Source organism: Protomyctophum bolini (genome assembly GCF_963924005.1).
Source record: "Protomyctophum bolini genome assembly, chromosome: 10".
Lineage (NCBI taxonomy): Eukaryota > Metazoa > Chordata > Actinopteri > Myctophiformes > Myctophidae > Protomyctophum > Protomyctophum bolini.
In genome coordinates this window covers 31,841,399-31,863,962 of record NC_137871.1, presented here as the reverse complement: position 1 = coordinate 31,863,962, position 22,564 = coordinate 31,841,399, and the positions used below count along the sequence as shown (strand labels likewise).

Below are 22,564 nucleotides of genomic sequence, written 5' to 3'. Positions count from 1 at the left end.
CCACGGTCCATTGAGTATTTGGGACTGAGACCGAGTTTTCTAATCCCCATAAATTAAGTAGTCCTTCCTTCCGCAGCGCAGAATGACTGCATTCATGACATGTAGCCTACTCTGTTCTGTTCTGCTGTGCATGACGCAAATACTCAGGCCGGATCAGCGCGCTAAACGAGGCCACCCCGCCCTCCCTCTGGAGTGGCTATACACTACATCCCATTGCCGGGAGGAACAATAGCAATACTAATTGGCTAGTTGGTTGCCCCGGCAACTTGCTCTGAGCGTCGACAACGTATATGACAGGACAATCTCGAGTCGTAATAATAGTATGATTGACGTTGATTGATATTATACACTATCCACATGACCGTGTAACTACTAATATTTACTCGGTGGACAGCAAAGAAAGTACAAAAACGGAGGTAAATAAAAGGCAGCTAAGCCAGCTATAGTAGACTGGTAGGTACAGTGGTACTGCAGACAGTCACAAACACAATTAAAAGATGCGATCCCTAAATTATGTTTTCAACTGGGGAAAACTAAAGATAAAGTAAATATAACAGACAACTCATAAAGTAATTAAAATCCCATTAGGCAAGACAGTTCCAAGTAGGCTAATAGGCTTACATCCAAGTGTGTTAACATTGATTGATTGATTGATTGATTGATTGATTGATTGATTGATTGATTGATTGATTCCGTTTGCAAAAGCACTGCACAGCAGGGCAGGCAGTACAGTTCAATACAAACTCTGCTAAAAGCAGTACAAATCCCAGAAAGCAAGCACTGGCTTGTTTCCATTGGGGTCCTCTACCTCCAATTTCAATTCATCAGAACATTTAATGACATATACCGGTATACAGTAACCTATATAAGTTACTATGCAACAAAGGGAGAAAAGTCATATAAACGTCATTAAACTAAATATGTACAGTAAAAAGAGGGGATGAGGTGGTAGTAAACAAACTCCACTTGTAGTTGTAGTCCTATATATTAACACATAAAATAGTTAGTAAACACAGACCCCCTGGCCCTGGCAGGCCTTTCGACTTGTGTAAAGTAGTAAACCCAGAAGCTTTTGATCTTAAATAAAAAACGAGTTTCTGAATCTGAACTAAACGAACGGGGTCTGGAAGTGTACCTAACCGCGCGGTTGCCTGAGTAACCAAACCAGCCAATCACAGCGCGGCCGTTCGTTCGAGCCATGGGATGTGGCATGTACGCTTCGGTTTGTCAGGAAGCGACCTGATTGGCCGAGGCCTAGCAAAGAGCGCCCGGGGATCCAAACCAGCAGGCCGCACTTAGCTTACCGTCCAAAATAAACCCCAAGTACAACACACTGAACCGACAAGGGGGATAAAACCACCGCGACACTCGGAACACTACGTTATCAGGTAAAATTATTCGCAATCCGTTGGAAATGCGTATTGAAATGGCCGAGGGGGCCCAGTCGGCCGCAGCGGGCCTCTTTGAGCCCGAGCGTCCAAAACAACATGGAAGATAATGCGGGCTAGCTGTTAGCACGCTAGCTAACTCAGCCAGACGGTTGCTGTTGCGCCGAATAAAGGGCGTAAAATATGCACGGCTGAGATACCATTGGCTGGTTATTCTTGTATTATTCTCGTGTGTGTGTGTTGCATAGTGTTGGTGCATTTTAAGTATTCACACTGTCTGTATAGCGGCGAGGTATCGATTTATTTGCATTGCATATGTTAGCTATTTTGGCTAAACAAGATGGCGCCGGGCGGGGGACCAGCCCTGTTAGCTTGGGTGGCTAGCATGGTGGCTAGCTGTTAGCAGCAGTGGGTGGAGGGCAGGGCGGTAACTAAGCTAGCCGCTGTTCATTGCATAATGTTTGCAGTGCTTTCATTGGCGGCCATAAATTCGGGGCTTTTTCTTTTTTTTGCTGCAAAGAGTCTTGGCTTGGGTCTTTATGGAGAATGCTTTAAAGTGTAAAGAGTCATGAATGACAAGGAAGATAACTGGTTTTATATTAAAGATTAGAGTTTGATAAGATACCCCACTATTAAATTACGAAAGTATCTCCTGCTCCTTTAAAGCCACTGTTGGTATTTTGGTTTGGAGGACCCATTATGGACCGGTCCGGCAAGATACCCAGGCCATTTGGACCATAAAACAAAGTGGCTCTGGCTTACATGTATCAGTCCAGTCCCCCAGGCAGTCTTTCTTCTGCCTCAGCTCAGCCCCCTTTTTATCTGTGATGATGAACTTCCTCCAAGCCAGGGATGATGATGATGCTTCGGGGTTGGTTGGTGGGGGAGCATGTTGCAGTGCTCCTAACAGGATGGAACGACTGGGCAGAGGAAGTTCGCCACTGAGTCCACAGTCCACACACACCCCTTTAAAGCTGTAATTCTCAAACTTTTCGGTTTCCAGGACCCCTGGTTTGAATATGCAATATGCAATGGACCCCCAACTCATACGATTGTTGTTGGTTTTTTATATTGTCTGGGACCCCGATCTACACTGTAAAAACAGTAAAATCCTCAGTGCTACTGCTAATTTAACATTTTGCATGCTCAGCCTCAGGCCCCTTTTCCACCCAAATAACTTTGGTTCTAGAACTGGTTCTGTTTTAGATTCGTGGAACCATGGTGTTTTCACGGAAATTCCAGTTCCGATCCAACTTATAGGGTTCTGAACCAATTCCTTTTCAGTGGAAACACTCTGAACTGGTTCAATATTGGGAAGGAAAAAATAACTGAACTGTTTCAACCCCAGTGGAAAAGGGGCCTCAGAGTTACAGACCTGCAAGGCTCCATTTGGTTCCTTACTATCAGTAATTTCTGAATGGAACACCCTCAAGAACCTGGGGGGTTTGGACCCATGGCATGTTGAGAACCAGAATTGTGTTATATTTCGAGGGGAACATGATGGGGAAATTTGACCTGAAACGTATGTTTCACGTTTCAGTTCTGTCTGTGAAGAGCTTTGTCCCCAAACGTTCTGGATTGGAAACAACTTGCCATCGTGACATGTATTAAAACGCCTCTGCTGCTCTTAGTGGGCTTGACACGTTTTTATGTTTGGTTTGTTCATGCAGGCAATGTTGCCCCAGGACAATTACATGTGGTCATCATATCCAGTATGCCATTTAAAATGTGCACCCATCCCACGCTTGCCGCTTTCCTCACCATGATAACAGTAACTATGATGTTTGTTTGTATCAATCTATCTAAATATCTTGTCAAGTGAAATGTTGCTGCACTGAATTTGACCTGTTGAAAACATCCATAATATATGCCAATATCTAAGCCGGATACATGTTAAAGCTCCTATCTGGAACTTGTTCTAATGAGTAAATGGTAAAATAAAATGTTATTTTAACCAATGTGTAGTTAATATGATATAACTGGTGCATCCATCCAGTTGTTGGATGTGGTCTCCCTACTCTTCCTTTGAGACATTCTTACCTTGGTGCTAGGTAGGAGTAGGACACCTACTGGTTGACAATGTGCCCTGCGTGGCCCAAATCTCCCTGGCCGAACGGTATATTCACTCTAGGTTTCCGTTTCCCACACGGGAGATCTGGTTTGGAATCACAGGTTACAATTACCAGAGGACGTAAACCTTATGAAATGGACTGCAGTTTTAAGTGCCATTAATCCTGGGCTCTGTATTACAACACCATACTTAACACTAAGAAGGGGTTGCATTCTTCATGCATGCACACTCATTAGTCACCCTTGTTTCTCTGTCTTTTATCAGCCAGTATTAAACGTTGCGAGGGTAAGCTGATATTAAGTGGCTGCTCCTACTTTGTCATTTTTACAGCCGAGCGTGGTTATTAGCTAAGCCACCTGGAACAGGGTTGGTCTATGGTCTGTATATAATTGTTGTTGGGTGGAAACCTCTTATGTCCATTGTCCAGACCAAAACTGTTTCTGTTAAAGCTGTGTTCCAGTAGAGTACCCAAGTCCGGATGTCACTCGCTCATCCCCTGGGTCACAGTCACAGAAGTGTTTCTCTGTATGGAAAATAACATTGGGTCATCTTAGAATCATCTCATATAAGACCATGGAACAAAAATAAACAAATTGTCCCGGTGCTATTGTCAGGGCTATTGTCAAGCTCACAACGCTGTGAGCTTGTAGTTTGACTATGTTTGCTACTTTTCAGTGACATTACTAATTTACTACTAGTATGACAGAGTAGGGCATTCATTTACAAAACAAATTTATAAAAAGTTGAAATAAGGATATACAAGGATTTTTTTTGCCTCACAGAAACAATGTATTACTGCGCCTTCAAAAGTAGTCCAATCACAGCTAATGCTAATGCTTGGCCTCACGAAACACAACCATCTCTGGCCAGGACAGCCTGACATTCCTGTTGGTGTTTGGTGATTGGTGAAAGTGAAACCAGTATGCAGAGAGACGTTTTTAGAGTTGGGTCATAGTTGAAATTCTGTTCATGTAAAAAAATTAATAACAGTGGATCTCTTTTACCAACATTGTTCTTGTGAAGTAACCATGTTCGTTTTTAGTATTTATAAGCATTTATAAAGATGTCTGTTGTTTTTTGTGCAGCTTTATTCATCAATAATTATATTAATAATAACTTTAATTTATATAGCATCTTCCAAAAAACCAAGGGCACTTAAGAATACAGAAAAATACAATACCAAAAAAGTCTGTTTCCCCTTTGCACCTTTTAAAAATGTATGCCAACAGTGTTGTGTATTTTCCTTTGTGTACAGCACCATGATGACTGCTGATGGAAGGGAGTGCCGTTAACACCTTCCTGGTTTCCTTCTGAAGAGCCTTGGCATATCAAATGTGAAGGTAGGTATGCATGCTGAACTGTCTGTTCACAGTCCGTCCGACTGGTCAGTCTGGTCTGGTCAGACTGGTCTGGTCAGTCCTCGTCACATTGATGTTGAATTACACACAATGAAAGAAGTGTCTAATGCAATTCCCCATGGCGCGTGTTTCAGTCTTCTTTTCTGGGAGAGAGAGAAAAGAGACATGGACCAAGGTGGGGGGGTGTTGGAGCTGCACACACAGGAGCTGAAGATGCCCCATGCAATGATCATGCAAGATCTTGGTAGGTGAACGAAGTAGACAGAGTGCCTGGCAGACTCATTGTGAACAGCGCTTTTCATCATGTGCTTTGCAACAGAAATATTATTTAATTTAATAGGCAGACACCCACAAGTATTATTAAAGTTGATGCACAGAATTATCTTGTCAATCGTTTCCTCCTCCTTATCATTACCTACTATTCATCAGTGCACTTCAACTCAAATTACATATTATTGCAAAGTATCCTTGGAATGATTGACACACTGAACGTGTTTGTGTTTGCAGTGGCAGGAATGGGAGGCCTGGCTCACATCGATGGGGAGCACATTGTGGTGTCGGTGCCCGAGGGCATGCTTCTGTCCGATGTGATGACCGACGAGGGCATTCTCCTGGAGCACAGCCTTGAAGTGGAGGACCTGGAGACTCATGTGGTGGACGGCCTGGAAACGGACGTCGAAGGTCTGGAGGCGGAGGTGGTGGAGGGCCTACATACCCATGTAGTGGAGCTAGAAGCCGAGGTGGAAGAGGAGGGTCTGGAGGCGGAGGTGGTGGAGGGCCTGGATACAGAGGTGGACGTCGAAAGCCTGGAAGGCCATGTTGTGGAGGGCCTCGAGGAAGAGGTGGAAGTGGAAGGCCTGGAAGAGGGGGTGGTCGAAGGCCTCGAAGTGGACGTAGAGGGGGTGGAAAGCCACGAGGACATGGTGCCTTCAGAGCATAACGTCATCATGCCTGAGAACATTCTGGGGACGGAGGTGGCCATAGAGGAGGCTCTGGACCACCACCACCACCACGTCTTGACCTCAGGCCTCATCCAGGACTCGGACCACCACCACCATCACCACGTTATGCCAGACCAGGTGTTTGTGGCAGAGCTGCTGTCTGAGCACCAAGGGAACACCCTGGATGAGGAGCTCGTTTCCCAGGAGGTGATGGTCACGGAGGCCGACTCGGAGACCGTCATCCACGAGGAGCTTCCAGCCGAGGCGGTCGCCCTCCAGACGGATGAGGATGACGACGCCAGAAGCAGCTCTGAAGATTATCTCATGATCTCTCGTGAGTTGAATGCATTGAAGCTACATTGAATATAACGTCGCTGTCAGGCAGAAACAAACCTTTTGTGTTTTTATTTTTGTAAATGAATGCCCTGCTCGATCATACTACAGCGCCACAGAAAAGCATGAAAAGTAGCAGATCCGCAAGCTTGAAATGTGACACAAAGCAATGCATTTTGAGCTCGTAGATCTGTTGCTTTTGCTGTTTTTGAATTTGAATCCTGAAAAGTATGTTTTGGACATTAGAGGTTTCCACCAGACAGAGACTATATGAGTTTTAGTTACCGTATGTGTTATGCAATTACATAGTTTTAATCTTGGGTGAAGTGCCATTTTTAATAACTATTTGTTGCAAAATGCATGTCCTTGCAGTGGATGAGGTTGGGGAGAAGCTGGACATTGGAGACACGCCTCTGGAGATCAGCACTGAGGTCATGGAAGATGAGGAGAGCAAAGAGGACGATGGGTCTGAGGTCATCAAGGTGTACATTTTCAAAGCAGAGGCAGACGATGATTTAGGCAAGTGAAATCATCTAGATTATGTGTGTGTGTGTGTGTGTGTGTGTGTGTGTGTGTGTGTGTGTGTGTGTGTGTGTGTGTGTGTGTGTGTGTGTGTGTGTGTGCATAATTGGAACCACCTTTAACTCCACAATTCCTTAAACTGAAAAGTTGAAGGAATACTTTGGTGAAGTCAATGTCGGGGCGTTTTCTCAGCCAGTTAGTGCACAGAGTAGTGCACAGATGCTCCTTGTGAGTCACGAGGACCCGACATCCAATCCGACTCCTGTCTTGTCTGAGTTATTATTGTTATTCCAATAGTGCATTATTCCGACTCACCCCATTACTAACCCTGTCCCTAACCGCACGCAACGCCACGTTGTTGGACTAATGCGTCGTCGGAAATTACAAAGTGTATCAAATCAAACGTGTAATATGCACGCATATTATCTTATTTCTTTTAGTTCAAACTTCAACTAGAAGAGCTCCAGTTATCATGTGAATTGTGATTGTGCTCCACAAAGGGACAAAGGAAGCCTTGCGGAATGCCTGGTGCTCTGTGTCCACAAAATATATATTTTCTTGAATAGTTTGGCTGGCATATCTGCCAGCCAAACAACACAAAGATGCAACCAATTACACTAATTGAACAAGCAAGCGCTGCAGTGCTCACGTGTTTGTGTGTGTGTACACACACACACACACACACACACACACACGGGGAACCAACACAGTCAGCGCACTCATGAATACCAGCGCCCACATGTCAAATAGAGCAGCACCGCCTGAATTCCAGCACACAATCATCAGCGTAGGCACCGCTTACTCACACTGGCTGTGATATTTGAGCTATCATTCAGATTATCAGTGGAATATTAAGGTCTATTTTCAGACTCTAGTTTTAGGTGGCCACGTTTTCAGTGGTCACCACTTCACGAAAACGGTGGTTTTGAAAGTGGTGCTCATAGTCCATCACCGTGCTCATATCTATTACCTCCTAACCTCCATGGCCAACAATTCCTCTAATTCGTCCATTGTTTTCCCTCTGCCTATCTGGTAAATGCATGTAACTCAGATCTCCAGCTGGGATCTAACCAGCGACCTTGCGATTAAGAGACCAATGCCTGAATAATACGTTTCCTGGCAGCTTTACTTTTACATTACCTTATTTTAGTTTTTCGATGGGACAAAGCATATTAATGGACATTACACACAAATGCAATGTAAAAAATTGTCCCTTATATATAAGACGATGATGATTATAAGACGACCCCCATTTTCAAGTCTCATTTGTGGAAAAATAACATTGAATGTCACAGTCTTATATTCAGGCCAATAGGGTACACCAGATTTAGCAATCATTTTCATCCGCAGTCCCCACACAAAACATAAAAGCAAAACAGGCAGACAGTGAAGCACATTTTGAAGAATGGAGAAATCACCCCTCAAGGGCTTTTGCCAGAAATATGTGGAGGGGATGAGGAGGCTTTAGACCGTGACGGAGTTCGACATACGTGGCCGGTTAAGACTGACCCTGTGAGGATAGGGTTAGTAATGTTCCAGACCCACAGGAACGTGCCCAAGGGGCCGGGCCGGGTTCCGGTGTGCCACCCCACGTCCGAAACGGTTGAGAAATGACAGCGTTACCGTGTGGCGGTCCCTCTACTCTACTGTACTGTCACTGTAATGTACTGGCACACCCGAAAGCATCATATATACAGTTAATACGTGCGTGTGTGTTTGTGTGTGCGTTAGGTTGCGCACAGGTGGTGAAAAACAACCATGCTGTTTTCGTGCTCAGACCCAGACACCCAGCCACCCACACACATAGCTCCGTAAGGGAGTGGTTGCACCACTCAAAAACAGACATACAAGAAATAAAGTACAAGGTACCAGTGCTCCTCCGTTAAATCTCATGGGATGTATTTTCCCCTCACGTTTGTGTCTTGTAGGAGGAACGGAAGTCATAACGGAGGATGATTACCACAACAGCCATCCTGATCTGGAGGCAGCGTCGTCGGGCAGGCTAGGAGTAGGCCGGGACAAAATGGTCTACATGGCCGTGAAGAACCAGCCCAAAGTGGAGGAGGAGGACGAAGACACCGACGATGACGACGAAGACACCAGTAAGTGTGAAACAAGCCCCGCTGTGGAGCAGTGGTGGACAGCAATGAAGTACATGTACTTGAGTAGTGTACTGTACTTAACAGATCCGCAAGCTCACGTGCAAGATCAGCTATTGTCACTTACATTGATTTATTTTCATGTCTAAATTTCAATAGATCAATGCATTGATATTAAAACGAAAATATACAAATTTGTAATTTTAAATACTTTTAACTCAAGTACATTTGTCTGAGAAACTTTCACCTGTGGAGGAGTTAATATTAGACCAAATCTGTACTTTGACTGGGGTTGAGTACTTTGTCCACCACTGCTACTGAGTGACCGAAACCCAGACATCGGACAGGAGGTCCCCAGGTGGCCCCAGGTCAGGTTTTAGGCGCTAAAACGGCGTTGTCTCTGTGACTGTTTGTAGATACAGAGAGAAACATGGCTGAGCAGGTGTATATGGAGGTGGTAGTAGATCAGGAAGACGACGACTCCCTAAACAACAAGACGTTTGTGCCCGTGTCCTGGGCAAATGCTTATGGTAAAACATTACGGCTTGGATGTACACTGTTTTCATAGTAGGGCTGGGCAATTAACCAAAAATATGTTGAAATCGATGTTTAGGTTCAATAACTGACATCTATAACCGAATAATTGAGAAACAAGTTTCTTTCTTTTCCTTCTTTTTTCCCCCCCTTCAAATTCAATTAGTCTGTTTAACCACTAAAAGTTTTAAATAATCCTGACATTGATTTGAAGTCATACCGCCCAGCCCCATTTCATAGCATGAAAAGTATCATATAAAAATTATTCTCTAAAATATTCTTGGATAGAACCAGAGCTAGGATCTATCCATGCGGATGGTGATGAGCTGTGTGTGTGTCTATGCAGGTAACAACATTGAACCGGTGAAGAATGGAACGGCAACACCTTTCCTGCAGATCAGAGATGGACTCGGACCGAACCGTCCACTAAAACCCAAACCCAAGAAGAAGAAGAAGGGCGAGAATCGGCAGTGTCAGACTGGTATGATCAGCCGCCATCACACTCTTATAGTCCATATTTAACTTTTTCAGTTTTTTCGTAAATTAACCATCAACGTTTTATTTTCTGTTGACCACACTTGGGCAGCATCGCTCACTCATGCGACTCCTCCATGCCTCTCGCTGTCGCTCAAGTGACTACTGGCCAATCACAGCGTGTCTTTCTCCGGGACGCACACGGAAGCTGCTCATTGAAGGCAAATGCTTTGCAAGAAATCTCGGGAAAATTGTGCCTTCAATTCCAGTCCACCGTACAGTCTTCGCTTCGTGTCCTCTTTAAATAGTCCTTGTTCTACGTGAGCTGGCGTTAGACCCTGCCTATGCTTTTCTTAAAGGACCAGTGCCCTATATGTTAATTATTGTTTTAATATTTGTTTTGGTCAATATACATATTATCAAAATGATTTTGTAAAAATATTTCTTGAAGAAATGACATGGCCCTAGCTGTTCCCATTGCATTTTAAAGGAAGAATCGTTTTTATTGTTTTTAAAATATAATTTCCATCATTGTAAAAGAATGTCTCTGTCCGTTTAATCTCTCTCAGCTGTGATCATCGGCCCAGACGGCCTGCCGCTGACCGTTTATCCCTGCCACATCTGTGGGAAGAAGTTCCGCTCGCGAGGCTTCCTGAAGTGCCACATGAAGAACCACCCGGACCACCTGCTGAAGAAGAGGTACCAGTGCACCGACTGCGACTTCACCACCAACAAGAAGGTCAACTTCCACAACCACATGGAGAGCCACAAGCTGCTGAGCCATCACAGCGAGCACTCTCCTGAGTACACGGAGTATGCCAGGCGTTATCACGAGACCAGCCCCCTGGGCTCTGACAAGCTCATCGTCAAGGACCGCGAGCCTAAACTACACCACTGCAAGTACTGTGACTATGAGACGGCTGAGCAGGGCTTGTTGAACCGCCACCTGTTGGCCGTGCACAGTAAGAACTTTGCCCACGTGTGCGTCGAGTGCGCCAAAGGCTTCCGCCACCCGTCGGAGCTCAAGAAACACATGCGGACCCACACGGGCGAGAAGCCGTACCACTGCCCGCACTGCGATTTCCGCTGTGCGGATCAGTCCAACTTAAAGACTCACATCAAGAGCAAGCATGGTGCCGACCTGCCGTTTAAGTGCAGCCACTGCCCGCAGGCCTACGCCGACGCGCGGGAGCTGCAGCGGCACATAGAGATGGTGCAGGGTCACAAGACGCACCAGTGCCCACACTGCGAGCACAAGAGCACCAACTCCAGCGACCTGAAGCGCCACATCATCTCTGTGCACACCAAGGACTTCCCGCATCAGTGTGACGTGTGCGAGAAGGGCTTCCACAGGCCGTCGGAGCTAAAGAAGCACGCGGAGACGCACAAGGGCAACAAGGTGCACCAGTGCAGGCACTGTAACTTCACCGCCGTGGACACCTTCACCCTGAGCCGCCACATCCTGTCCCTTCACACCAAGGACCTGCCCTTTAAGTGCAAGCGATGCCGGCGGGGCTTCCGGCAGCCGGCCGAGTTGAAGAAACACATGAAGACGCACAGCGGCAGGAAAGTCTATCAGTGCCAGTACTGCGAGTACAACAGTACGGACGCTTCTGGCTTCAAGCGGCACGTCATTTCTATCCATACCAAGGACTACCCCCACCGCTGTGACTACTGCACCAAGGGCTTTAGGAGGCCTTCGGAGAAAAGCCAGCATATAGCCAGGCATCACAAAGACATGTTGATGTAAACATGCCATGACTCATGCACACGTACAAACAACGCACGCACATAACCTTTTCACACACACTTCTTTCCCGAGCAAATCAGTTTCACAACCCCAGAGGTAATCTAAAGCTTTTAAGAAAAGGATGTAGACTGATGATGATGAAGATGACGGCAACATTTTAATTGACCATTCTGTGTTCCGTGGTGACATGGGTCTAATACACCCCCCACCTCCACCACCACCACCACCAACTTTGGAAGTGATGCGAGAAAACATTTTTTTTAAAGAAAAAGGAGAAAAAAAAGAGTGTATTCATGTTGTGGGACAGCTGTAACTTTTTTTTGTCTTGTTTTGCTGCAGAGGAATCACATTATGAACTATATATATATATTCAGGGTTTCAAATCTTCTATATTTTTATATCCACTCAGCTGAAATGCTGCAAGAATGACAACCGTGTCCTGTAACATAGCAAGTGGTGCTTTGTGACCGTAATGCCAGTTCTGCTTTGAGACTACGTGGAATGAATACAGGAGAAACAAGCATCCCCTCTCTCTCCACACTTACCAACTAGTATCATTTTGTTCCTTTTCTAACCAGCTTTTACTCTCGACATTTGTTTTTAAATGCCATAATCCGAGGCGCAGGAAGAGCCACTTTTGAGATCAAATTGTTTGGAGCAATGTTTACATCAATAGCACACCTTTTTTATTTTAAAGGGTATTCCATAAATCTAACCTGTACCTCATTTCTTTTTTGTATATTGTTTTTCCTCACAAGTCTGAGCACTCTAAAAAATAATCATGTATAATGTATATTCTGTTGTAAATGTAAAAAAAGAACTATGTTTTATGGGTGTTTATTAAATGGTGAGATTATTATGTCTGGAGAAAGATGGAATTGAGGTGCCATTGATTACATTGGTGGAATATCCTTTTAGCGTACAAAAATGTTTTGCTTTCTTGCTCGATGTTGGCGATTATTAGACAGACTGTTAACATTAATGTCTCGTAACCTCTTGAGTGATGGCTGTCAGGTCTTACCGTCTCGCCTAAAGCCTACTGTATGCTTCGCCACGCGCCCTAAAATAGCAGATTTACTTGTAGGTCTGCCATTTCAGCGGTGTCGTGCGCCAGTATAAATTAAGCTTAATATGTTCCCCATGATGACACAGAGCTCTCTCCGCAGAAAATATCTAATCGCAATCAAGCCTTACATCTGTCAAATTCTTTATTCTTCAAGCACTGAACTCGGTTAATCAGAAAGAAAGTGGTTCTTTTAAAAAACAAATCTCAAACATGCTGTATAAATACTTTTCTGAGATATGTATGTTTGAGTCAGTAGACAGCACTTTAATTACTTCTCCCGCTATTTTTTTATTATTTGTAATTTACGTGTATGGAGGATATATATATATATATATATATATCCCAGATAATGGACAATTTCTGAGCTTTTGTCAGTGAGTAAAAATGGCATTGGGTGTTGCCTCTCAGCCTGTATGTAGGAAAGCATCACTCTTAAGGCCTATTCATACTCCAGTTTTAGGTGATGGGGTGACCACCGAAACGGTGCATAGTAAAAACAGATATGTGTTGGGGTGAGTGGTGAGTCGTTTATCACTGTGGCGTGACGTCATGTAGTTTTTCCAGTTCACCTTATCACACTATATGTGGAGTATGAATAGGCCTTAATCTATGAACTATGAGTTGTCATTGAAAGTGGTGCGTGAAACCATGCATTATTCTGTTTTATGGGTAATTGATTGGATTTTGTGTTCATGTTTGTGCTCACTAACATCAGCCCCCACCCACACACACACCACCACTCTAGTTTTTATTAACAGGGTGAGTCCCAGACACGGGATTATTACCCTTGAACTCTGCTCAAGACATTGGCATTAGTTTTAAGCATATTCTTTATGCTTTATTAAAAAATAAACAATATGAATTATTGTGGTATATACTAAAGTTCCGTTCATTTCGTGTACTTTAGTCTATTTTTCTTTCAGTCTGATTGTTGAACTACTGGTGGGGAGGAACAAAAATAAACGATTCTTTTTACACTTTGTTTATCCTTTTTGCCACTAGATGGCAGTGTTGTCCTGTGACGACGGTTTCACCCCTACACGCAGGCGAGGTGAGTAATTAAATCAGTGATTCAGATGATTCTCAAAGTTTCAAGGAACGTAGCTCAGTTGTTTCTGCATTAGGATAAGGACAAGTTACAACCATAACATTGATTAGTTCAACGTCAGGACGATGGCTGTGGCAGTGTGGCGGCTGGATTTCACTCTGTGCGTGTGTATCGCGTGCTTTCGAAAGCATTTCTACAACTACACTACTACAGTAATGTGTCTCATCACATCAATCAACATTAAACAGCTTGTTTGACTTGTTTTACACACAGCTGAGCTGATACAAAGCATGCACACGAGTCACGACACGAGATTGTCTGTAGTGTAGCTGAATTCAGCCAGCCCATTTTTTTTAATGTGAAAGTGGAACCAATTTATTCCATTAGGAAACATCTTTGAGTTCGGGGACCAGCGTGTAATGTGGACGGTGGACCAGCCCAGTCTGAGGTTGGTACAGTTTGATGTTTTTTTTTAATCGGACAAATGTGATGATGTAAAAACTAAGCTTTTAGGAAGGTGGCATAAATTATAAATATCATTGCTTAAGCTAAAATGCTTTAGATTCCTAACCTGTAGGCCGGGCGGCGGGGCCCACTGGTGGACCGTACGGATATTTCAAGTGGTCCCCAAAATAATTGGGAAAATAGTTTTAAGTTAAAAAAAGAAAAGAAAAAGAAGAACGTTAGATCTCCTTTTTTGTTTCTATTTTAGATTTATTGTAGGTGTTTTTCTTTTGGTCTAAATCTAATTAATTACATTGGAAGAGATCCATTCTTCTTTGGACATAGATGGGAATGGGAAATATTTTTTACAGTCAAAGCCATGTCAAAGTGCACTCAGAGCTACTGGTGCGACGGGTTTCGTGTACAATAATGTACACATTGTACATTATTAAAATGTAGAATTTCTGTTGATCGCATAGCTTACCAGATCTCGCGAGAGGATTGATTGATTGATTGATTGAAATATTTATTAACAGAATTACAGTACATTTTAAGCACAAACTCAATACAAACACTGTTAACTGTGAGTGGACGACCCATTTAAGCATTACACTTGTTTACAAGAGGGTCCACCTTGTTCAATTCATCAAAATGTATGTTGCTAGTACAGAGATAGGTCAATGACACATTTTCTCCTAAATGCCATTTTAGTGTCAATGTTCAGAAGATGTGTGTTGACTTGTAAAGCATGGGTCCAATATTTTGTTCAGTGCCCATGGGGCTAGAAGTTGTGTTTGCATTGGAATGAATAGACACCTAAAGTAGCCTACTAATGATCTCCTAAAACTAAAGGGACAACTACCGGTACATATGTCACACCTACATAAAGCAAGATGGCCAGTCTTGGTTTTTTTGTTTTGTCTTGACTGGCTGCCAATCGGATAATAAAGCTATCTATAGCTTTATTTAGCCAACTTTAACTTTGGCCAAAAATGCCCCTTGGTTGGCTGCCAGACTAGTACCAAAATAAACCAGGATGTGATTATTACTGTGTCGCACATGAGAATGTCTTATTTTAATTGTGAAAAGCAACCAATCCATTAGCCTATATTGGCTGCTGCAGTAGACAACCATACCAAAACAACAACCACTGCAGCAACAACAACAATAATAACTAGTGCCTGAAGGCACTAGTTATTATTGTTTTGTTATTACTGGAAACTGAAGCAGTAAATAAATAAAATAAATATCTAATTAATGAGTCATTGTGCATATTTCTTTTTCACATGCAGCGGTTCTAATGGAAGCAACTCTTGGCTCTCTTTGGTTTGTTGCAGAGGACGGTATAGTGGAGCCAGGAATCGGTCAGCCACAGCACCCTCCGCAGGTAAACGGAGAAGGTTGGCAGGGAGTGGGACAGAGCAGCGTGTTGTCGTGGCTGCGTCAGAGCTCGAGGATTCACCTGGAGCCCTGCTGCTGTGTCCCAGACAAAAACCGAGGCAGCCTGCGAGACCAGGACCTCCATTAAGACCAGTGCCCACACCAGTCCGCAGCCGAGCTGGGCGAAGTGAGACGTCCGGAGCGAGCGGGTCTGCAGCGGCCAGTGACATACGAGGGTGGCCTCCAAGCCCAGGAGCCCCAGCAGAAGCAACGATGCCAGGTGGTGAGCATCTAGGAGCCACTGACACAACAACACGCACACGCGCTGACATTCTGACATCTCCGTGGTCGTCACGGGGCCAGCCACGTCCACCCAGACGCACGCCGCTGCCGCCCCCAGCCTGAGGGCCCCGTACAGCAACAGCAGAGAGTCGGCGAGGGCCAACTGTCGCAGCAGCACATTGGAGGGTTTGGTGGAGATGTGAGGCGAGCGGAGCCACGACCGAGCCTGCAGACTGTACATGGCTCCCGCCACCAGGGGCAGCACTGCTCCCTGAGGGAACAGCAACACCGTCACCAGCTTCAGTAGCAGAAAGCCTCGGAACAGGACCCTGCATGGGGAGGTAAAGGACCTTCAGCGGCGTAAGGTAACTAAGTACATTTTCCATGTCTTGATACTTCCGTTAACAGGTACCGTCGCGGCGTCGCCCATAATCCATCTGGCCCTCGTTTTTTTCCACCAACCTCACGCCGACCGCTCGGTGTGGCAGTTCTTGTATTCTTTATTTTATTTTACTGAGAATCAGGTTAGAAGTAAGTTTAGGGTTAGGCATAGTTTTACTGGGGTTAAGTTTAGGAATTGACGATATGCACACGGCTGCCATCTAGCCAGCAAGGTGCTAACTATAGGTGCAACTTCCCATAGACAGCCCATTCATCCAAACTGAAAAATCCTATCTAATTGTATTAAATAACATCAAACTCACCAACATTGCAGCTGTACGGAAAGCTTGAATTAATCTCTTTCTATCTGCAATGTGTTTGTTTAATAAAAATCCACCATAGACATTTTATGAGCTACTTCCTGTCAAGAAATTCCTTAAGTTGCATGTGATTCTTTTCTAAGTTCTGGAGTTTAGAAGCGCTCGTTGAATATCACAACGGCCCATGTGTACCACCTGTTTTGAATTTGCACATAATGCAGGAGGTTGCTTTACTGATAACGAGCCTTTCCATACTCTGATACTCAACATGTCTATGGTGGATTTGTATTAAACAAAAACTTTACAGATTGAAAGAGCTTTCCCTACAGCTGTTGGTGATTTTGACGTTGTTTAATATAATTAGAGAGGACTTTTTTACGTTTGGATGAATGGGCTGTCTATGGGAAGTATCACCTAGGCATCACCTTGCTGGCAAGATGGCTGCGGTCTGAATATGGCCAATAGAGGGTATGCGCGTGACATCATCATCAAACCCGGAAGTACCCTTTGAGCCCCAATCCCCCGCCAGCGGGGGCAGCCGGATGTCCACCTCATGAACAGCTCTCAGCGGGTAAATGGGGCTGGTCAAGGTCTCGGGTTCCAACTCCGATATTTTAGATTTTCCCTCCCGGACCCCCGTGGGGTTTAAGAGGCAGGAATGCCTACTGAGTGGCAAAAACTACGGTACTTTCTGGCCTTGACAACCGACAACCAACAGAAAAGTCCTATCTGAATGCATTAAACAACGTTAAACAGTTTTCTGTGTGGAGTTTGCATGTTCTCCCCGTGTCCCCTAGGGTAGGTACCCTCACAAAAACATGCAGTAATCCTGGTCTCTAAACTGCCTCCCCCTGGCCAGCCGGGGCGCCTGATGGAGGGGAAAGGAACTGGTTGGAATAACGTGTTCCTTCCACACGCTACGTCCAACCAGGGAAACTCCCCCCTGTCAGGTGTAAAGGAGCAACTTGGACACTCAGGCATGAAGGGAGCATGAGTTAAGTCCGTTGCTCTCCCCAGGTTGGCGGAGGGTGTGTAGAGCCCAGTATCACAGTAGATGATTGGCACAGGGGTGAAAAATGGGTTACAAAATCGTGGGAAAACAAAAAAAACAACGTTAAACAATGTTAAACTCACATTTGCATGTTGCTTTGCCACTCTATTTGCCACTCGATGTGCCATTCACTTTAAGCATGCGCATACCCTCTATAGGGTTAGGTTTTGGCACCGTTTTATGAGGTTAATGTTTGGAATAAGGTTAGGTTTAACCGTTTAAGCATAATTCACGTAGGTTACTTACTTTAGGAATACCAGGCTGAGCAGTTCTGCCGGCTGTATGCCTGGAGCGTGTTGGTAAAAGGGCGACTTTGTTGGTATTCATACTTCCTACTCTACTATATCTCAGAAGCAAATGTACTTTTTTAACTTGTTTGACAGGTTAATCGCCGTTCAGACTGAGACTGAGAATAGATTACTATAAATAGCAAGTAATTTTCGTTTTAACTCAAGTGGATGCTAGCTGGCATTACATCAGGTGTGTGTGTGTGTGTGTGTGTGTGTGTGTGTGTGTGTGTGTGTGTGTGTGTGTGTGTGTGTGTGTGTGTGTGTGTGTGTGTGTGTGTGTGTGTGTGTGTGTGTGTGTGTGTGTGTGTGTGTGTGTGTGTGTGTGTGTGTGTGTGTGTGTGTGTGTGTGTGTGTGTGTGTGTGTGTGCGTGTGCGTGCGCGTGTGCGTGTGCGTGTGCGTGTGTGTGTGTGTGCGTGTGCTCAGTGTTATGCTACAATTAAACTGCTCAGGCATATGCCCAGGCAAGCAAACGAGCATCTATAAAAAATATTTTTTACTTTTACAGCTGCTATTTAACATAACTGAATGCAACATTATTTTGCACAGCAAATCCTCAGTGTTAATTTAACTCAGAGTGTGGAAATGTTTGCAAATGTACCTACAGATCATAAAATGAGAAATTTAATTTTAAAGCAGTTCGGTAATCACATTTTATAGCAAGGCGAATTGACTGCTCAAAACACCTAATAATCTAGGGATACAGTAGAATAGATCAAACCGAATATAAGACGACTCTTTTTCAAGACTCATTGACTGGTCCGACAACCACAACCTACCTCAAACCCTAACTTAACCATAACCACAAGCACGGAGCATCGCATGTTCGCAAACCTTAACGCATGTTTGCCAACCTTAATCCGGTCGTTTTCCGCATGTTAGACTGGTCCGAAAAGCGCACCCTGGAAAAGGAACATTGAATGCAGTGTTGTTTTTGGCAGCATATTTAGATTTTAGTTTTAGTCATAATGTCTTGAATAGTCTTCATTTAGTTTTAGTCACATTTTAGTCACCTGTAATGTTTTAGTGTTTAGTCTAGTTTAGTCGAAATCATAAGATTTTAGTCGACTAAATCTACAGTTGATTTAGTTGACTAAAATGTATTTTGGTGGGACTTGATGCCGTTTTTTTCACTTGCTGAAAATAGCCGATCTACAAGCTCACAACGCGTTGCAGCATGACACGTTGTCAGCTTGTAGATCAGCTATTTTCAGCATGCAACTAATTGTAGTAATGACTTATACTGGATCTCTAGTCCACTAGTCCCTTCCTAACATTTTAGTCTAGTTTTTCTTTGTTGACGAAATTGTCAGTATATTTAGTCTTAGTTTTAGTCATCATAGCTTAGTTTTTATTTAGTGTCCATTTAGTTTTCGTCAGTGGAAAAAGGTAGTTGACGAACATTTTTTGCCTTAGTTTTAGTCGACGGAATCAACACTGATTGAATGTCAAATAGTCTAGTCTTATATTCAGGCCAATAGGGTAAATATACAAGCTCACAACGTGTTACATCGCAATGGTTAGTGAGATTAATAGATTGTCTATTTTTGAGGGGCGCTAGCCCCTCCTATATACAGGTTTAATGTTTGTTTTTAGTTCAATGTTTGTTTTAAAAACGCCATTGACAATAAAGACAATTTGTTCACCATAACCATTACATCACCTAATCATAGCAACATGAGTTAGACTTTAATATATTAGTGCCCCTCACTTAAGTGGTTAATCATACTACATGGATGATCGTGTCAGTTCATTGGCATATAAAATATTTAGCGGATTATTAAAAATCACACTCGTGTGAGGTGAGGGGTTCTCTCATCATCATACATCATCACATGCCGTGCTCGGCGCATCAAATCATCACATTCCGTGGTACACACAGACACACAAAGCTGGGCATAGAAGGGGCTAGCGCCACTCAACAAATATGTGTGTTTCACGAATATTCGATTGCTTCACAAAAATCACACTCATGTGAAGTGGGGTGCACCTAGGGCAATATTTATTCAGTCAGATAACGTCTTACGTTGTCATTTACTGCCCTAAACAAACATTAAAGTCCATAGACTTGGCTGGCAACCGGTTATTTTTTTAATTAGGCTCTAAACAAAACAGTCCATAGACTTGGCTGCCACGTGATGACATTTCAGAAAGCCATGCAAAAGTAATTGATAGAATAATCGCCACAAAGTTAATCGATCGCAGCTCTATGGCGAATCAGCGATCATGTGAACAGATGCAGTTTGACCAACCAGAACAACACTTACCTGTGAGAAAGTATCATCTTCTGTTGTCCCAACGAGGCTGGTGTTCTAACCTGTCTGGTTGGGCTGAGACTGTCAAACTGTCTCTCCTGTCTTTTGCTAAAGGTTTATAAGACTGCTACCAGTACCTGCCTGACTGTAGCTCTGATGTCATCACGTCTGCTCCCCAGTACCTGCCTGTAGGTGTAATGTCTTGTCTTGGAGAGAGAGAGAGACAGAGTGACACAGTCTTGACTCACAGAGATCAGGAGGTTGTGCTGTAGGGCATGACATGAACAAGACGCTGAACCAATCGATGTCCACACCTCCTAGGAAATATAAGATAATAATAAAATAACAAAATGAAAGAGATTCTAACACCAGTCATCTGTGCTGGGTATGAATGAGTGAACATAATGCACATACTATCAATAAGTATAAATGTATCGGCAGTGAATCATGCATGAGTAGGCTATGCATCTATGGCCATTGCCTTTGAGAGCTGTGAGGAGAGACATGCTGGAACATGTTAGGTTATGTTTATTTATTTGGCATGGACATCAAAATTACATTGCATTGCAGATGCATTGTTTACAGTGTATTAGCACAAGTGCTAGTTTTTAACTAGCCCTAAAGGGCGAGGTTGCATGCACGCATCCGCCTGGGTAACGGCAGACTGCTGGGCGAGCACTGGCGCTTTGGCATGAGGGGTCACATATGGAATGAATTCTGTACTGGCCATATATGGAGCGTGTCCTGAGAGTACAGGGTTTGATGAGGTCAGACCACCCCCCCCCCCTCGGTCTAACATTGCAAACGTGTTTTCCCTGTCAAGCCGTGAGTTTTACTGCGACTCCAGAAGCCCAGCTCAATGATGTTAAAGCAGTTCCTGTCAGTGGCGCCATCAGGACATAAAAGGTGCGGGGACATTATTTATTTTTGGGAGGGGGGTCATGTCACAAAAGTTGACGTCATGGGAGCATGGCATGCATGGTGATATGGAGTGTTTTTATACAGTGTTGTAATGTAGACTAGAGAATAGATTCTCAACTCTGGCCCCAAGATTTGAATGATAAATAATTAATTAAAAGAATAATCAATAAAATAGAATACAATAGTAGTAAGGTACGTCTTGTTGAGAGTTTTATGTGGGCCCTGGTCCAGAAACGGTTGATGTTGTAGACTGTAGAGGGCGCCTGAGGACTACAGCGTGTCAGGTGAAGTGTCTTTGTGTGTTCAGGCCATAGAGTATAAAGAAGGATAGAGACCGAACTGGAGCGTTAGCCCCACCCCCCGCTATTCATTTCAGTGGAAGTTGCTCAGTGGCGTTTTGAAGCACCCGGAAGACTTCCAGGTATAATTATAACTCAATGGCTCGAGCGAGCTTACGGGCTTACGCACGTGACGTCATGAACGTCCGTCCACTTTATTTATCCATTAAAGTGCTGCAATTCCACATTTCGCCAGTAGGTAGTGGCATCTTCAACGTTGGATAGCCTTACTGGGGGCTTGGTTCAGGCATGTCGTGTGTCCCTGGCAACGTGCGTGTTGTCTCCATGACAATGCGGGTGTTGTATGTTAATCAACGTTTCCTGTGACTCATCTCACTTTCAGTGTGATTGACAGGCGTGTGTGCGTGCGTTGCATGTCAGGACCAAGTGTGTGTGCCTGCCTGAACAGGTGCTCCTGTAACTATAAAGGTGTGTGTGTGTGTGTGTGTGTGTGTGTGTGTGTTTGTGTGTGTGTGTGTGTGCGCGCAGTGCACAGACACCAACATGTGTCTTGGGACCATTACTCTGATTTAGTCGTTACTTTTATGCAACACTATTGTCACACTGCTGTGCGATAACCATTCACTGTCTGTTACTGTACTTTCTGTTTTCTATTATTGTGGGGAGAGTTTTCGCTGCAAATACAACACAAACTGAAACCCCCCACACAACAAATGCACAACGCACACACACACATACACGCACGCACACACACTTCAACTTAGAACTTTATTTTTCCTTTCAGAAACGTCTTTATTGCAGTGTTTAACCCATTCTGGGCGGGAACCCCTATTGGTATCTTACCCCCTCAGGCCGGGCACCCTAATTTGGGTTCTGTACAGTATGTACAGTATTCAAAAATGTAAATTTTTTGATGCTGCTATATAAATATTTGAAGTTTTTCAGAAACCTTAGGTCAGGATTTAGAGGCGTTTTTAGAATCGGCCTTAGGCCTAAATGGGTTAAACTGTGGTACACTATTGAGTGTTTAGTACCAGGGTCTCCCTGTCTCTCAGGTTCCAGGTGGGTCGCCAATTTAATCCAATCATATCATCGGTATCCCGTCCTGAAAATGTATTTTCTGTTCACTAAAGAGCTGGAGAGACTGAACAAACATATTGCAATGATTATTTTATTGCTACTACTATAAATGCGCAGAAAGATATTTTAGCGTGTACTGTATATTGCTGAGGACCCAAAGGAGTGCGGTGCTGGGGTTGAGTCGGTCAGATAGGTGGTTGTACAGAACTGGGTGCATATCCCAACTTGCATCGTTCCTGACTTTGCATAATTTCCGAGTAGACTGGGCTCAAGTGGTCT

The 22,564-nt window shown here is 44.1% G+C and overlaps 2 protein-coding genes across 2 annotated transcripts; one reads left to right on the top strand and one right to left on the bottom strand.

Moving 5' to 3' along the window:
• The first annotated feature begins 1,252 nt into the window (after positions 1 to 1,252).
• Positions 1,253 to 13,511, top strand: znf711 (zinc finger protein 711). Its single transcript, XM_080773259.1, has 10 exons — positions 1,253 to 1,388; positions 3,059 to 3,159; positions 4,715 to 4,799; positions 4,952 to 5,061; positions 5,325 to 6,092; positions 6,464 to 6,610; positions 8,542 to 8,715; positions 9,129 to 9,242; positions 9,593 to 9,727; positions 10,290 to 13,511. The coding sequence occupies exons 4-10, from the start codon at positions 4,983 to 4,985 to the stop codon at positions 11,468 to 11,470; spliced, it is 2,598 nt and encodes an 865-aa protein (XP_080629385.1). The 5' UTR covers positions 1,253 to 1,388; positions 3,059 to 3,159; positions 4,715 to 4,799; positions 4,952 to 4,982; the 3' UTR covers positions 11,471 to 13,511.
• Positions 13,512 to 14,941: 1,430 nt separating this feature from the next.
• On the bottom strand, positions 14,942 to 20,618 carry LOC308322710 (uncharacterized protein). Its single transcript, XM_080774104.1, has 2 exons — positions 19,998 to 20,618; positions 14,942 to 16,019 (listed from the first exon to the last, which is right to left on the bottom strand). Exons 1-2 carry the CDS (start codon positions 20,012 to 20,014, stop codon positions 15,326 to 15,328), a joined length of 711 nt encoding a protein of 236 aa, XP_080630230.1. The 5' UTR covers positions 20,015 to 20,618; the 3' UTR covers positions 14,942 to 15,325.
• Between the last annotated feature and the right edge of the window lie 1,946 nt (positions 20,619 to 22,564).

What these genes read in the sequence shown, in the direction of transcription:
- znf711 (XM_080773259.1), top strand. Translation starts at nt 4,983, where the DNA reads ATGGACCAAGGTGGGGGGGTGTTGGAGCTGCACACACAGGAGCTGAAG. An exon ending in AATGATCATGCAAGATCTTG is followed by an intron (nt 5,062 to 5,324) that starts GTAGGTGAACGA and finishes TTGTGTTTGCAG; the next exon opens with TGGCAGGAATGGGAGGCCTG. An exon ending in AGAGGCAGACGATGATTTAG is followed by an intron (nt 6,611 to 8,541) that starts GCAAGTGAAATC and finishes TGTGTCTTGTAG; the next exon opens with GAGGAACGGAAGTCATAACG.